Source organism: Jaculus jaculus, chromosome 3, assembly GCF_020740685.1.
Source record: "Jaculus jaculus isolate mJacJac1 chromosome 3, mJacJac1.mat.Y.cur, whole genome shotgun sequence".
Lineage (NCBI taxonomy): Eukaryota > Metazoa > Chordata > Mammalia > Rodentia > Dipodidae > Jaculus > Jaculus jaculus.
In genome coordinates, this window is record NC_059104.1 from 150735358 (window position 1) to 150750754 (window position 15397).

Consider the following 15397-nt stretch of genomic DNA (forward strand, 5'->3'; position numbering starts at 1 on the left):
ACAACAATATTTAAGTACAAACCCTGAGACACAGCCTAAGAATATTCTAGAATGATTGCTAATCATATATATACATATGCGCACACACATTTTTTAGTGCTGCTGGTAATCAAACTCACAGCTTTCACATGCTAGGCAAAAACTAGGCAATATCCCTGGATCCCTACTTGTATATATCACTACTTTCCTAGATGTGTATCTTATGTATGAAATAGGCTTTTATATGTAAAATTTTATTTATGGACATATGTATAAGAATGGAATCCAACGGGAAAGAAATATACCAACTTTAGGAGAGTTGTGACCACTAGAAGAATGAGTAAGGGAAAGAGGTAACTTTAGTGCAAAAATTTTATTTGATGCTTATGTTGCCTGGAGAAGAGATCTGAATCAAACATTAAGACCTTAACATGTGCTAAAGGTAGGTTGTAGGCATATAAGTATAATTTTGAATTATTTTAAATATTTTGAAGTAACTCCATAAAAGCAATACAGGGGCTGGAGAGATGGCTTAGTGGTTAAGGCACTTGCCTGCAAAGCCTAATGACCAGAGTTCGATTCCCCAGTGTGTACATAAAGCCAGATGCACAAAGTGCTGCATGCATCTGGAGTTCGTTTGCAATGGCCAGAGGCCCTGGTGGGCTCAATCTCATTCTGTCTGCTTGCAAATAAATAAATAATTTTTAAGAGCATGTCAACAAGGTTCCCAAAATAAGGCTTCTGTCAAAGCACGTGATTATCACCTGAGGTAAAAGTTAAGACCCTATTGTTGAAGAAACCACGTTCTGCCAATGCAGAACATTGAGAGATCCAGCTGAATCTGGAAGGAAGCCAATGCCCAGATGGTTAGTCCATATAGTGCTGAAAAGCACTATATGAGCTGCTGAGGGAAAATTGCCAACAATGTTGTGAGCAGGAGACAATGTTATATGAAAGCAACCAACCTTACAAGATGAACACATCTGTACAATAGCAGCACACAGCCTAGGTGGGTAACCAATGGCTCTCTGGCTATGAGATCTGCTCAGTGGAAAGGAACCCAAAACGGGAACTGGAGACCAAGTCAAAATCCTATGGACACCAAGTTTATGGGCTCCAATGAGAAGCTCCCACTAGTTTTTTGGCTAAAACTGAGGCTAAACCTAGCAAAAATCTCTCTAAATTAACAATGTGTATCCCCTTTAACTTATCCTGATCTCACTCTCCATTGCAGAATCTGTTTGTCTTTTTCAGAAAACAGCAAAAACTGAGGACAACCAGAGTCTATCAAACAAGACAAGGATAAGATGGCTGACTCTCGGGCAGGAGATGAACCAAAGTGACTCACAGAGGAACTGGCTAAATGAGCAAGAGTGCTGCTTCCATGGCGAGCCTGACAACCTGGTTCAGGATGATGGAGACAGACACTGAGGATATTCAAAATGCACCAAAACATAAACCTAGAATCTGCCAAGAGCTCACAACTATAAGAGCACACCCACAAAGGCTCATGAAATTTTGCAGAAAAGGGGGGAAAAAAGAATGTTAAGAGCCACAGGGTGGAGGGAATATCAAGAGGCGCTGCCCATCCCATTACTGACTGCTGCTTTCACAACCCATAACCTACAACTTCATGGTGAATACCCCAGTAACCCCACTCAGGAGGGCTCTCAGTGGTGTGGGGACAGGGAAGAGAGAAATTATTGTATGGACATTTCATATGTTGGTACCAAGCTTCTACTTAGTAAAATTAAAAATCACCAATTAAATAGAGAAAAATAAGAGCAATACAGAAATTTAAATTGTCCTATTCAGAGGTAATTATTTTAAAATGTTAATAGCTTTACTGGGCCATAAGAGACCTAGAAGTGCATTTAAACTGTACAATCTGGTATGTTTCAATCTGTATATACATAAATCATGAAATCACTATCACCACCAAGAACTAACACTGATCCCAAATGTTTTCTTCATACCCTTTCTTGAACTCTTTCTAGGCCATTTCTGCCCAGTCCACCCAGCCAACCAGTGATTTGCTACCACTATAGGTTAGCTGGCATTTTCTGGAATTCGGTGCAAATGTAATTACATACAGTACATACTTTCTTTCACTAAGCATAATTATTCTGAAATTTGCCCTGTTATAGCATGTAGCAACAGTTCACTCTTCATTTATGGAGTAGTATTCCTCTGTATGGACATATAAAAGGCTGTCTATTCATTTACTTTTTGGACATCTGGGTTGTTCCCAGTATGGGACTATAAACATACGTGCACAAGTCTATATATAGTTATACACTTATTTCTTCTAAGTGCAACCTAACTACTAAAAGATACCAACATGAACAAAAACAAGAAAAGCCTGAGAAACTAACACAGACCTAAAGAGCCTAAGAAGACATAATACTAAGGATGATTCGCTTGCTAGGATCTTAGTGTAGAAAAAGGCTAGGAAAATCAAAGCAACTTGGTGACTACAGTAACAATATTAGTTCATTAGGTATAGAAACTTCACCCTACTAATGTTAAGAAGTTGGCAGGGAAAATATGGTGCAAGGTATATAGTTACATTCTGTTTTTTTCTCTCCCCTTTTTTGTTGACAGGGTCTTTATAACTAGTCCTTATTCTTCCTTTGTTTTTTTTTTTTTTTTTTTTTTTTTTAAGATAAGGTCTCACAGTGTTGCCCAAGCTAGCCTTGAACTCATGGCAATCCACCTGTTCTAGCCTCCCTAGTACTGGGATTGCAAGTGTGAGTCATGACACTTGGTTTCCTCTTTGTAATTTATATAAATCAAAAACTATTCTAAAATAAGAATTTATCTTAAAAATACCTATGTGTTGCCAGGCGTGGTGGTGCACGCCTTTAATCCCAGCACTCAGGAGGCAGAGGTAGGTGAATCCCCATGAGTTCGAGGCCACCCTGAGACTCCATAGTGAATTCCAGGTCAGCCTGGGCTAGAGTGAGACCCTACCTCGAAAAACAAAACAACAAAACAAAACAAAAAACCCTATGTGTGTGAAAGGAAATACCTATTGTTTCAAACAAGATCAGCAAAATCAGGCTTTTTATTTCCAGTAAGAAACTGATAATTCTTTGAACCTATTCTCTTCATGTCCCTTCCAAACTGCATAAACATCAACAAAAGTAATGTAACAACTCACATTTCCTAATTACAGAATATTTAGGAGACAGAATATTAGAACTTCATTTGCATGTAATGCCTTAAATTTGCCTACTCAGTTTTGGAGCCCACATTGGGAGACTTTTGGGCAGCAGAAAACAGAAAAGTGACCTTAACTATAATTTGCAACAGCATAAAATACCCACAAAAACCTAGAGATCAAGCCTAAATACAAATGTACAAGATTTCTACAAAACATGGAGAAAAATTAATGATGACTTGATGAACAAAAAAATACCAGCTTCATGGACTGAGAGCTGATTAAGTTGATCTATAAAGTTACATGAAAATGCAAAAATACAAAAAAGTGAACAATCAGACAGGACAAGGCTGAAGAACCTCACCATTAACTAGGAAAACCTTTCTGTAAAGTAATACAAGGAGAGAATAATAGATTTGTAAGTGAGAACAAAGTATGCAGAAACAGATGTGTACATACATAATGGACACCTGAGTTGATGAGAAAGATAACATGGTGGATTTTCCAAGCTACTCAAGAAGCTAAGGCAGAAGGATCACAAGTTCAAGGCCACCTAGGCTACAGAGTGAGTTTAAGATCAGCTAGGTCAATTTATTGAGACCCTAACTCAAAATTTACAAAGGAGAACTGTGGCTATAACTCAGAGGTAAAACACTTCCCTATCATACACAAAGTCCTCAGTTCAGTCCCAGCCGCCCCCCCCCCCACTTTCTCATACACATACACAGTTCCCTTTACTTTCCCTCCCAAATAGTGCTGGATCAACTGGCTTTCAATACAGAATAAAATGAATCTTAACACTGTAACCTTGCACAAAACTAAATTCCAGGTGAGCTATAAATCTAAGCATAAAAAGATGTTCATGGACTGGAAGAATTAATATTGTGGAAATGGCTATACTACTAAAAGCATCCTACAAATTCAATGCAATCACCATCAACATCCCAATATAGGGGGTTCCTGCTTGCTGCAGCTCATGTTTGCTGCTTTTTTTTTTTTTAAAATTTTTATTTATTTATTTGAGAGCGACAGACACAGAGAGAAAGACAGAGGGAGAGAGAGAGAGAGAATGGGCGCGCCAGGGCTTCCAGCCTCTGCAAACGAACTCCAGACGCGTGCGCCCCCTTGTGCATCTGGCTAACGTGGGACCTGGGGAACCGAGCCTCGAACCGGGGTCCTTAGGCTTCACAGGCAAACGCTTAACCGCTACGCCATCTCTCCAGCCCTGTTTGCTGCTTTTTGATGTTTGCTGGTTATTTAAGTGTTTCTGTTTGGATCTGGGAAAGGGAGCCAGCTTCTTCAGCTATTGATGGAACTTCCCCTTGGATCTGTAAGCTGAAATAAATCCTGTTCCTCTCATTAAAAAAAAAGGGGGGGAGGGAATTACCATGGGATATATTTTATAATCATGGAAAATGTTAATAAAAAAAAAATCCAGGGGCTAGGGAAATGGCTTAAGGATTAAGGCATTTGCCTGTGAAGCCCAAGGACCACAGTTCGATTACCCAGGACCCATGTAAGCAAGATGCATAAGATGCATGCATCTGGAGTTCGTCTACAGTGGCTAGAGGATCTGGCATGCCCATTCTCTCTCTCTATCTACCTCTCTCTCTCTAAAAAAAATAAATAAAAATACATTAAAATTATTCCAGCCAGGCATGGTGACACACACCTTTAATCCCAGCACTTGGGAGGCAGAGGTAGGAAAATAGCTATGGGTTTGAGGCCTATTTGAGACTACATAGTGAATTCCATGTCAGCCTGGATTAGAGGGAGACATACCCTACCTTGAAAAACAAAACAAAATTCCAATATAGAGCCAGGTGTAGTGATGCATGCTTTGAATCCCAGCACTCAGAACTCAGAGGTAGGAGGATCGCTGTGAGTTCAAGGCCAGTCTTGGCTGGGCTAGATCATCTGCTTCAAAAAACAAAACAAAAAATTTCCAATACTCAGCTCACTTTCCCCATTTGTCATTCTGATGTGAAAGTGTGATGCCTTCCTGCCTGCTCTTGCCATGTTCTCCTTCATGCAACACAATAAAGCTTTCCCTTGAAACTGTAAGTTGGAAATAAACCTTTTCCTTCCATAAATAATTTCTGCAGGTGGCTCTGTCCCAGCAATGAGAAGGTAACTGCTACACTCATGATTTATATTTTATATGATTTTTAGGAAGTTTGCAGAGATAAGAACATAGTACAAAGGCTTGGTGGTGTTTATCTGTGCCTCCTGGTACAATTTTTTTTGTTTTGTTTTTTTGAGGTAGTCTTACTCTAGCCCAGGCTGACCTGGAATTCATCACTATGTAGTCTCAGGGCGGCCTTGAACTCATGGCAATCCTCCTACCTCTACCTCCTAGGTGCTGGGATTAAAGGTATGTGCCACCATGCCCAGCTCCAGTACAATTTAATAGAAATATTTTTTAAAATAAATTTGTGTGTGTAAATGCACGCGCACGTGTGTGGGGAGGGGGAGAGGGAGAGAATGGGTGCACCAGGGCCTCTTGCCACTGTAAACAAATTCCAGATGCATACATCACTTTGTGTCTGGCTTTACATGGTTACTAAGGAATTGAACCCAAATTGCAACCAAGTGCCTTTAACCACTAACCATCTCCCAGCCCAATTTAATAGAAATAAATTCTATAGACGACACACAAAAATTATAAAAAATGTTTTTGAGCTAGAGATATGGCTTAGTGGTCAAAGCGCTTGCCTGTGAAGCCTAAGGACCCAAGTTTGACTCCCAAGTACCCATGTAAGCCAGATTCACAAGGGGGCACATGCATTTGGAGTTTATTTGCAGTGGCTGGACGCCCTGATACATCCATATTCTCTCTCTCTCACAAACACATACACAATAAATAAAATAAAAATATATACAGTAGGCACTATTCCCATGTCACATGAACTATTAGTCCATATTGTGATGTGTTGGAGTGTAAAACACTCAATTTTGAAGTCATAGAACTAACAAAAGATATAGCTTACTAATAAAATTTTAGATTGATTGCATGTTGATTTGGCAATGCATTACATTTGTTCAATTATATCCAATTATTTTTCCTTTAACATTCTTTATGTAGCTACCACAAAATCTCTAACATGTCTCACATTTTATTTCTTTTTGGGGGCTGCTGTAGCCTTATCTATTCTAGGCAAGCACTGTACTACTGAGCTACACACTCAGCCCTTAGTATTGTTTTTGTTTAGTTTTTGAGACAGGACCACAATAAGTAGCTCATTCTGGCCTTGTACTGGCTACATAGTCCAGGGCATCCTCAAATTCACAACCCCTCCCCCCAGTCCCCCGCCTACATCTCCTAAGTGCTGGGATTATAGGCCTACACCACCACACCTTGCTTCACATTACATTTATCTATATAAATACTCTGTTATCTTCATCTTGTACTTTCTTATCCAATCTTCTTACATATCACAAAATAGATTTCTATATTCTAATCACAGGCAATCTCCATCCAGAGGGATCCCAATCCTTAAAGCAAACCATAAAACGGGCAAGTACTGCCAGAACTCATGATCTTTCTCCCACAGCTTCCCAAGAAGACCTCCCCCACACTGCTTAGAAGCAGTTCTATGCACAAGCCTAGTGCTTCCAACTTTCCAAAGCGCAATCACCTGACAAATGGTCATGAATTCCTCGGTTTGTGGGTGTTGTGCAGACTTTACTGAAGTCCAGAGAATTGTCCAATATGGCATTTATCCTTCGAAAGATATTGGCATTGCTACATGTGGAGAGTGCTGGAACTTCCTGGTTGTCCCAACAATCTTTTATCTTCCTCGCTTCTTCTTCCTAGATATAGAGAAAACATGATCAGGTTTTGTACATTCATATAGAATGATAGACTTCACAGCCCCCTCAACTCAATAGATGAATCAGAAAAAGTAACAAGGACTTGAATTTCTTGCCTGCATATTAAAACACTCAATGAGTTATTGCTATGAACAAGATACTGGGAGTTGTGAGAGTACCAACTAAAATATAAAGATTCTCTAGCCACTCCTAATATAATGGCATACATAAAAGTATCAGCATGACATAGTGTTACAGTCAGCTTCACGTTGCTTGGATGAACCTTCAGAGCAAACAGTTTATAGGAAGAATGTAATTTACTGAAGCATAGAAACCCAAGGGAAATTCCATAATGACAGGCTGGCCCCTTTATATAGATCCATGCAGACAGAAAAGCAACCACCACCAGCATCACAAAGCCAGCACACTCCAGGAACCCTAGACAGAGCTGAAGTACTCTACATATCTTAGGCTGGAATTCAGACCCACCCCAAATAAACCTCAGGGCTAGACCCTAGTATCTAACTATGGTGACACCTCCTCCAGCCTGGCAGCTGGAGATCCAAGGCTTTAAGACACTCCTGATTTGACACTCCTGATTTGCTGGAGGAGATGCATTCAAACTACCACACATGGTAAGAGTAACATTAACAATGGGAGGTCCCTGATGCCCCAAAACATTATAGGCCATTGCCAAGGCCCTTGGTTTCCCACCAGGAATCAATGGTAAGACCCTATTGCTGCAGATTCCACATACTTGGGCTGCAAGGCCACTGAGAAATCCTACTGGAACTGAGCTGATAACCTCCTCCATGTAGACCAGCTGACAGAAAGATAGAAGAAGCCATTCTACATGTAGTTCAATGGGAGAAAGGGATACCACCAGTGAAGATACTCAACAGTAGACAATGCAAACCTTGTAATTGGCCAGCCAGGCCAAATAAGCCAATGGGTGCAATAGTGGCAGGTCTGTCATGGTGGAAACCAACTGCCCTCCAATTGGACCAGAGGCCCGCTCCATGGGGAGGAATACATCCCTGATACTGAAACTTGAAAACAGGGGTAGTCAGGAGCCCTAGAGGTGTAACATCTGCTGATGTCTGGATAAGTATATATACTATGCTTATCAAACTACCCAGTAATCACTTCTCTTAATATTTGTACCTTTATATTAATGCTACTCTCACATTGGGTAGAGAATCTTCTCTTCTCAGATGGCAGTGACCTTGGGATGACTCAGAAGGTATCGTAGTGCTGGAAAGAAGTGACTGGAGTACTGAGAAACATCTCAATCACACCTTCCAAGGCTCAGGGTCTAATGTGAAAGAGGTGGCAGAAAGAATGTAAGAGCCAAAGGAAGGGTAGGACTTCTTACAACATGCTCCTCCAGACACAAAAGGGCCTGCATATCCATGATCTCACCGTGCTTGACACTACCTACACAAGACCATCGTAAGAGGAGGAAAAGATCATGGCATCAAAATAAAAGAGAGACTGATTTTTGAGATGGGGAGGGGATATGATAGAGAATAGAATTTCAAAGGGGAAAGTGGGGGGGGGAGCGAGGGTATTACCATGGGATATTTTTTATAATCATGGAAAATGTTAATAAAAATTGAGGAAAAAAAGTAACATGAGCTTTAGAACCAGACAGACTTGTTCAAATCTTGAGGTATATCCAATATATTGGGATATTTTGAGCACAAAAAAACGTAGTGCTAAGACATTCTACAACATGGATAAGCCTCAAAAACATTATGCTAAGTTGAAGGCAGCATTATATAAGCCCATATATATATGAAACACCCCACATAAAAAAATCTACAGATTACTTTTCTAGAGTTGGGTCAGAAATAAGGGTGTGTTGGCTGGTGACTTGCAAGGTTTCTTTCTGAAGTGATGTGTAATACGTTTTAAAACTCCATGACCAGACCTGATGGTACAGGTCTATAATCCTAGCTACTGGGAAGGTTGAGGCAGGAAGATCATGAATTCAAAGCCAGTCTAGACCATTTAGTAAAACCCTGCCAGAACACAAAAAGCAGAGAAGCTGGGAGTCTGCTTGGTACAGCATTGCCTAACATGCTGAAGGCCTGGGCCTAACACATTTCTACTTATGAGCATGAGATGTGAAAGATATCACTGAAAAAAAGGAACACTCCTAGATATCCAATCATGAACTGAACTTTATGTAAAAACGATTATGGTGTTCTCTAACTTGTAAATATAACATCACCATCTACTGGTACCAAGGCAGCCACCCAGCCAGTATTATTCTTCACTCAAGTCCTTAACTTTCCACATTCAAGACCTTAGGTTATTAGCAATGAAACACTGGTTGACAGAATGAATTTTCTTTCTTTGGTTACTTTGTTTCTGAAATAGGGTCTCATATAGACCAAGGTGACCCTGAATTACCAATTCTCCTGCTTCTACCTTCCAAGTGCTGGGATTACAGGTGTGAAGCATTATGTCTAGCTCACTTGCCCATCCTTCCTTTCTTTTCTCTCTCCTTTCTCTCCTCCCTTCCTTTTTTTGGAGATTGAGTTTCAGACAAGGTTTCATATTATATATAGCCCAGGCTAGTCTGGAACTCACTATGGAGCCCAGAGTGCCTCAATCTCATAGCAGTCCTCCTGCTTTAGCCTCCCAAATGCTGGATTACAGATGTGAGCCATCATGCTCAGCTGATAAGACTGAATTTTATAAGAGAAACCTCCTATAGGAATAGTTCACCATTCTTAGTTATTTCAGGACAAGAAAAAAAAACAAAAACAAACAAACAAACAAAAAACCTAACAGGAGACCAAGCATGGACAGTAGCTAGCACTATTTTAGAGCTGGCTCATTAAAAGAAAACAGAACATCCCAGTGTCCAGTGTCCCTTTGTTTAACATATTAAGATCCAGCATGACATGACCAAATGCTTTTACAGTGTTACAGAATGTTTTGTTTAAATTTATGACAAAAGAGAAGGGAAGAGGGGAGAGAGGGAAAGAGAAAATATGATATGTCAGGGCATCTTGCCATTGCAAAGAACTCCAGATACAAGTGCCACTGGCTTTATGTGGGTACTAGGGATTTGAACATAGGCCATCAGGCTTTGTATGCAAATACCTCTAACCATTGAACTATCGTCCCAGTCCATAGTTTTACCAACTCTTAAGCAGAGAAACTTGAATCCTACTTCAGTCTCGAGTTCTTAAAAAGACTGTGTCCTGGGCTGGAAAGATGGCTTAGAGGTTAAGCACTTGCCTGTGAAGCCTAAGGATCCCGGTTAGAGTCTTGATTCCCCAGGACCCACGTTAGCCAGATGCACAAGGGGGCCCACACATCTGGAATTCGTCTGCAGTGGCTGGAAGCCCTGGCGTGCCCATTCGCTCTCTCTCTCTCTGCCTCTTTGTCTGTCACTCTCAAATAAATATATAAAAATAACCAGCCGGGCGTGGTGGCACATGCCTTTAATCCCAGCACTCAGGAGGCAGAGGTAGGAGGATCGCCATGAGTTCGAGGTCACCCTGAGACTACATAGTGAATTCCAGGTCAGCCTGAGCCAGAGTGAGACCCTACCTCGAAAAAAAAAGAAAAGAAAAGAAATAAAAATAAAACTTTTAAAAAAAGACTGTGTCCTTTGAAATCTGTGAGGATAATAAGAATACTCAGTTCAGCAAGGCTGTTTCCCAATCTCTACTGAAAGACATAACTAATCAGGCCCTTTTCACAACTATGTTTCCAAGATGATACTCAAACTTCCCTCAGGTAACTTCACAAAGATTGCAAGATGCAAGCAAGCTTTTACAATCTGCAGATCTTAGGGCTACATGCTTCTTGAATTTTTATTGACTGCCTGATACCAACAGGCAACACACCAAAGGGTGAGACAGAGAGTCAATCAAAAAAAAGTTTTTAAGTTTGGACAAGGAACTAAGACCTAATTGCGTTGTTAATGACCCCAACATGTTTCAACATGCTGTAAATAACCACTGTCCTCTAAATCTAGGTGGTTGGGAGGGAGAGAATGTGTGCAGGAGTGGGGTAAGGAGGGCATATGAAGAACACAGAAAGCACTGAGGCATTATCAAAAGTACCTCAGTATGGTAAAGCATTAGCTATAGGAGACAGGAAAGGCCTCGTACACTGAGTTAAGGAATTAGCAGTGCCTTCTAAATCAGAAGTTACCAAACTTTTAAGATCCCTTTATAACAGTACAAAATAACCTAATTTTTATGTACTCCAAGTACTATAAATGTGGAGTCCCTAGATTTTGGCCACATCTGAAGGCAAGTAAATTACGACTATATGTAAATCTTAGGCTTAACAGTAAGTACAGGGGAGATGAAGGCCTCTGAGAAAAATGTGACAACAGTTTAAGGGACACATGCAGACTTGGGGAGGTCTTCTAGGAGAAAGTCATTCCTCAGGAGAAATGCCTAAAATACTATTTCAAGTAGCCTGGAAAATAATCTAATTTAGTACTATGTCTGGTCATCCTGCCCTACTCCTAATCCAATTTGGAAAATTCATCATAATCCCAAATGGGCAAATGTCGCCTACCATGTCTCTCTCCTTTTCTCTGTGTATCCCAAATCATAGATCAAGTTCAAGGTGATGTGTACTTAGAGTAAGTCAATGAGGTGTTTAATTTATACCATAAACAACTTGCTTTATCAGTAAATACTAATGTTTGCCTTGAAAGACCAAATTGAGGGGGGAGACAACATTGTCAGATGCAGAGCAGTTCTACCACTTTTCTTATTTGAACAATATAGTGATTATACTATCTCTCGAGAGTGTGACTATACATAGAGTACTTACCACAGTGCCTGACAAATAAATGTGCTGAGCAAACTGATGCTAGTAGTAGTAGCAGCAGTGTACCTTGAGTCTGAGGCAACTACAGGGATCTTTGAAGATCTATGTGCTCATTAAATAATAAAAATATATTAATAAAGTGCTAAGGCAATTTTCTATGCCTGGATCCCCATAATTCTTCCTCCTTTTACTCATTTGACTTCAGAAGCCTAATTAAAAAATACTAAAGACATGATACAAACAGCTTCCTAAAACCTGAGTCTACTATAAAAGTGATAGATTAATTCTTGTGAACACATCCGTTAAATGAACTGCTTCTCGTTTTCATAATGGAAGCCCACTATCTACTCTCCTTGATTTTGTATAGTCTACCTTAACTTGGTCAATATATAATTCCAAGTTCAGAACAATTTCTTAATATAAGGAATAATTTTTTCTTTTTTCTTTTTTTTGTTTTCATTTTTTGAGGTAGGGTCTCACACTAGTCCAGGCTGACCTGGAATTCACTCTGTCGTCTCAGGATGGCCTTGAACTCACTGCGATTCTCCTACCTCTGCCTCCCGAGTGCTGGGATTAAAGGCGTGCACCACCACACCCGGCGGTAATTTTTTCTTTATAGTCTACTATTGCCTGATAGCTTCCCCTATTTTGAGCTTATTTTGCTGTAAACATGGGATCACTTGGAAGCCTTTTTTTTAATCCTTAAGGTGGTCTTTTACTATGGACAGAAAAATAGCCTTTAAGAGAAAGACTTAGAAATTGTGAATTTTAGCTGGGTTGGTGGCACACCAGCACTGGGGAGGCAGAGGTAGGACTGCTGTGAGTGAGGCCAGTCAGGGACTACATAGTGAATTCCAGGTCAGTCTGGGCTCTAGTGAGACCCTTTCTTGAAAAAACAAGCAAAAAAAAAACAAAAAAAAAAAAACACAAAAAACTGTAAACCTTAAGGTTATTAAAATCAGGAATCACAGACTGAAGAGATTGCTCAGCGGTTAAGGCACTTGCCTTCAGACTATAGCAACCTGAGTTTGATTCCCCATTACCCATATAAAACCAGACACACAAAGTGGCACATGCATCTGTTTGCAGCAGCTGGAGGACTTGGTATGCCTATTCTATCTCACTCCTCTCTCTCACTGCTTGGAAATAAATAAATAACAATATAAAAATTTAGAAAGATCAGGGGTCAACATTAAGAATTATTTGGTGGGCTGGAGAGATGGCTTAGCAGTTAAACACTTGCCTGTGAAGCCTAAGGACCCCAGTTCGAGGCTCGATTCCCCAGGACCCACATTAGCCAGATGAACAAGGGGGCGCACACATCTGGAATTAGTTTGCAGCGGCTGGAAGTCCTGGCGCACCCATTCTCTCTCTGTCTGTTGCTCTCAAATAAATAAGCAAAATTTTTAAAAAAGAATTATTTGGTAATAATAGAAGAGAAAAATAATTACTCTTTCAAGTTTAAAGCTTGCAATAATAAATATTGCAAAACCCAGCCTCAAAATAAAACCAGTTCTGCCTACCTACCTACATGGTAATAGAATGGCTCATGAGGAATCTCTACCAACACAGTTATTTTACTTCAGGACCCAATTTTCTCAACAGATGAGTTGATACTCCCATGGTGCAACTATGGTTCCCTAAAGCTGTGATCCCCAAGAACTCCCACAACCAAATTGAGACTAAAAAAAAAATTCTTTTTACATAAGGAAAGAACCCTCCTTCCCCAAAATGCGAGTCACTATTTCAAAAAATAAGACCACCACAAGCTTTGGAGTATAAGCACTAGGTTTATCACCTACATATTATCCTGAGCCTTCATTAGTTAAGATATAAAAAGGGGTGACAAGTAAGTGCCAGGAAACACACAACAAATAATTAATGGCAGATGTCCAGTTCCATAGGTGACAGTGTTGGTACTCAGAAATATGCTTTCAACTTATTCACCCTAGCCACCTTCACCAAGAAAATTTATTTACTTGCTTTAGTGTAAGTGGGGTTTGTTTCTATATCTGTGACTTGAAATTATTACTCATGGCTCTAAAATTTTGTTCACGGCTGAAGAGGTGGCTTAGCAGTTAAGGTGTTTGATGCAAAGCCTAAGGAATCAGGTTCAATTCCGTAGTACCCCATAAAGCCAGATACACAAGGTGGCACATTTGTCTGGAGTTTGTTTGCAATGGCTAGAGGCCCTGATGTGCCTATTCTCTCTATATGCCTCTCTCACTCTCTTCATAAATAAAATTAAATTTAAAAATTGTTGAGAGGCGGTTCTCACACCTTAGGCTGTCCTAGCACTCATGGTCCTCCTACCTCTATAGCCTTAGCACTGGGATTACAGGCATTCACCATTATATGTGGCTAAAAATCTATATGGATATGTTTGCTCAAAAATATTCACAAAGGGCTTGAGAGATAGCTTAGTGGTTAAACACTTGCCTGTGAAGCCTAAGGACCCTGGTTCAAGGCTCGATTCCCCAGGACCCATGTTAGCCAGATGCACAAGGGGGCACACACATCTAGAGTTTGTTTGTAGTGGCTGACGGCCCTGACACACCCATTTTTTCTCTCTCTCTTTATCTGCCTCTTTCTCTGTTGCTCTCAAATAAATAAATAAAAATAAACAAAAAATTTTTAAAAATTCCCAAAGTTGGTATTGTAGAATTGCCTCACTGGAACACTTTGGATTTGCCTTTAGGTGTTACACTGTATAGGCTCAGCTTAGTGATGGCCATTCCCAAGTCAAAATCCTCAAGTCAATTCTACCATTTCTGGGTTTTAAATGGTTTGCTTCAATCAACACAATATCAACACGAGATGCCTTAAAAACCAGTGTTAATCATTCATGAATTTGTCAAAAAGCCAGTTGAGAGATGCACGACTGTCTGAAGGATATACAGTTTACTCCTCCAGATGGGGTTGTTTTGGTGTGTGTATGCATGCATGATGTGTATGTTCTTGTGTACTGGTGCAAGTGCACATGTAGAAATCAGAGGACAATCTCGAGTGTTAGCTCTCACCTGCCACCTTGTTTGAGGGAGGGTCTCCCATTGTTCACCACTGGGTAATCCAGACTAGCTAACCTGTGAGCTTTGAAAGATTCTAATATCCCTGCCTCCTGTCTCACTGTAGGCAGGCTGGGATTACAGACATGTGCTACCAAGTCTAGCTCTGGGTTCTGGGGATCTGAAGTCAGGTATTCATGCTTGCATGGCACTGAGCCATCTCTCATTCCCTTGATGGATTTTTAAAAATTTATTCATTCATTTGCAAAGAGAGAAGGGAAGGAGGGAATGGGTATGCCAGAGCCTCCTGCCACTGTAAACAAACTCCAGATGCATGTGCCACTTTGTGTATCTGGCTTTATGTGATTACTAGAGAACTGAACCCAGGCCATCAGGCCTTGCAAACAAGCACCTTTAACTCCTGAGTCATCTCTTTAGCTCCTCCTGATGGAGTTGTAAACCCATAGATTAGAACGCTGTAAGCCTCCTGAAAAACTGTGTTTGCACTTTTTCCAAGGAATAAGAGTTTTTCCATTTAATTAAATATTTTTAGCTGAAAGCTTTGGTCTTGAATACTTAAAGACTTTTTTTTTTTTTTTAAACTGAGCCAGAGCAACAGGAAGTA

General features: G+C 40.3%; 1 protein-coding gene across 4 annotated transcripts in view; it reads right to left on the reverse strand.

Annotated features, from left to right (window-relative positions):
- Cpeb1 (cytoplasmic polyadenylation element binding protein 1) overlaps nucleotides 1-15397 on the reverse strand; it is a 117699-nt gene that overhangs the window by 82964 nt on the left and 19338 nt on the right. For all 4 annotated transcript variants that reach the window (XM_004658217.2, XM_004658215.2, XM_045146460.1 and 1 more), the window contains exon 2: nucleotides 6781-6955. In XM_004658217.2, the coding sequence (XP_004658274.2) occupies nucleotides 6781-6955 (175 nt within the window). The remainder of the gene's footprint in view (nucleotides 1-6780; nucleotides 6956-15397) is intronic.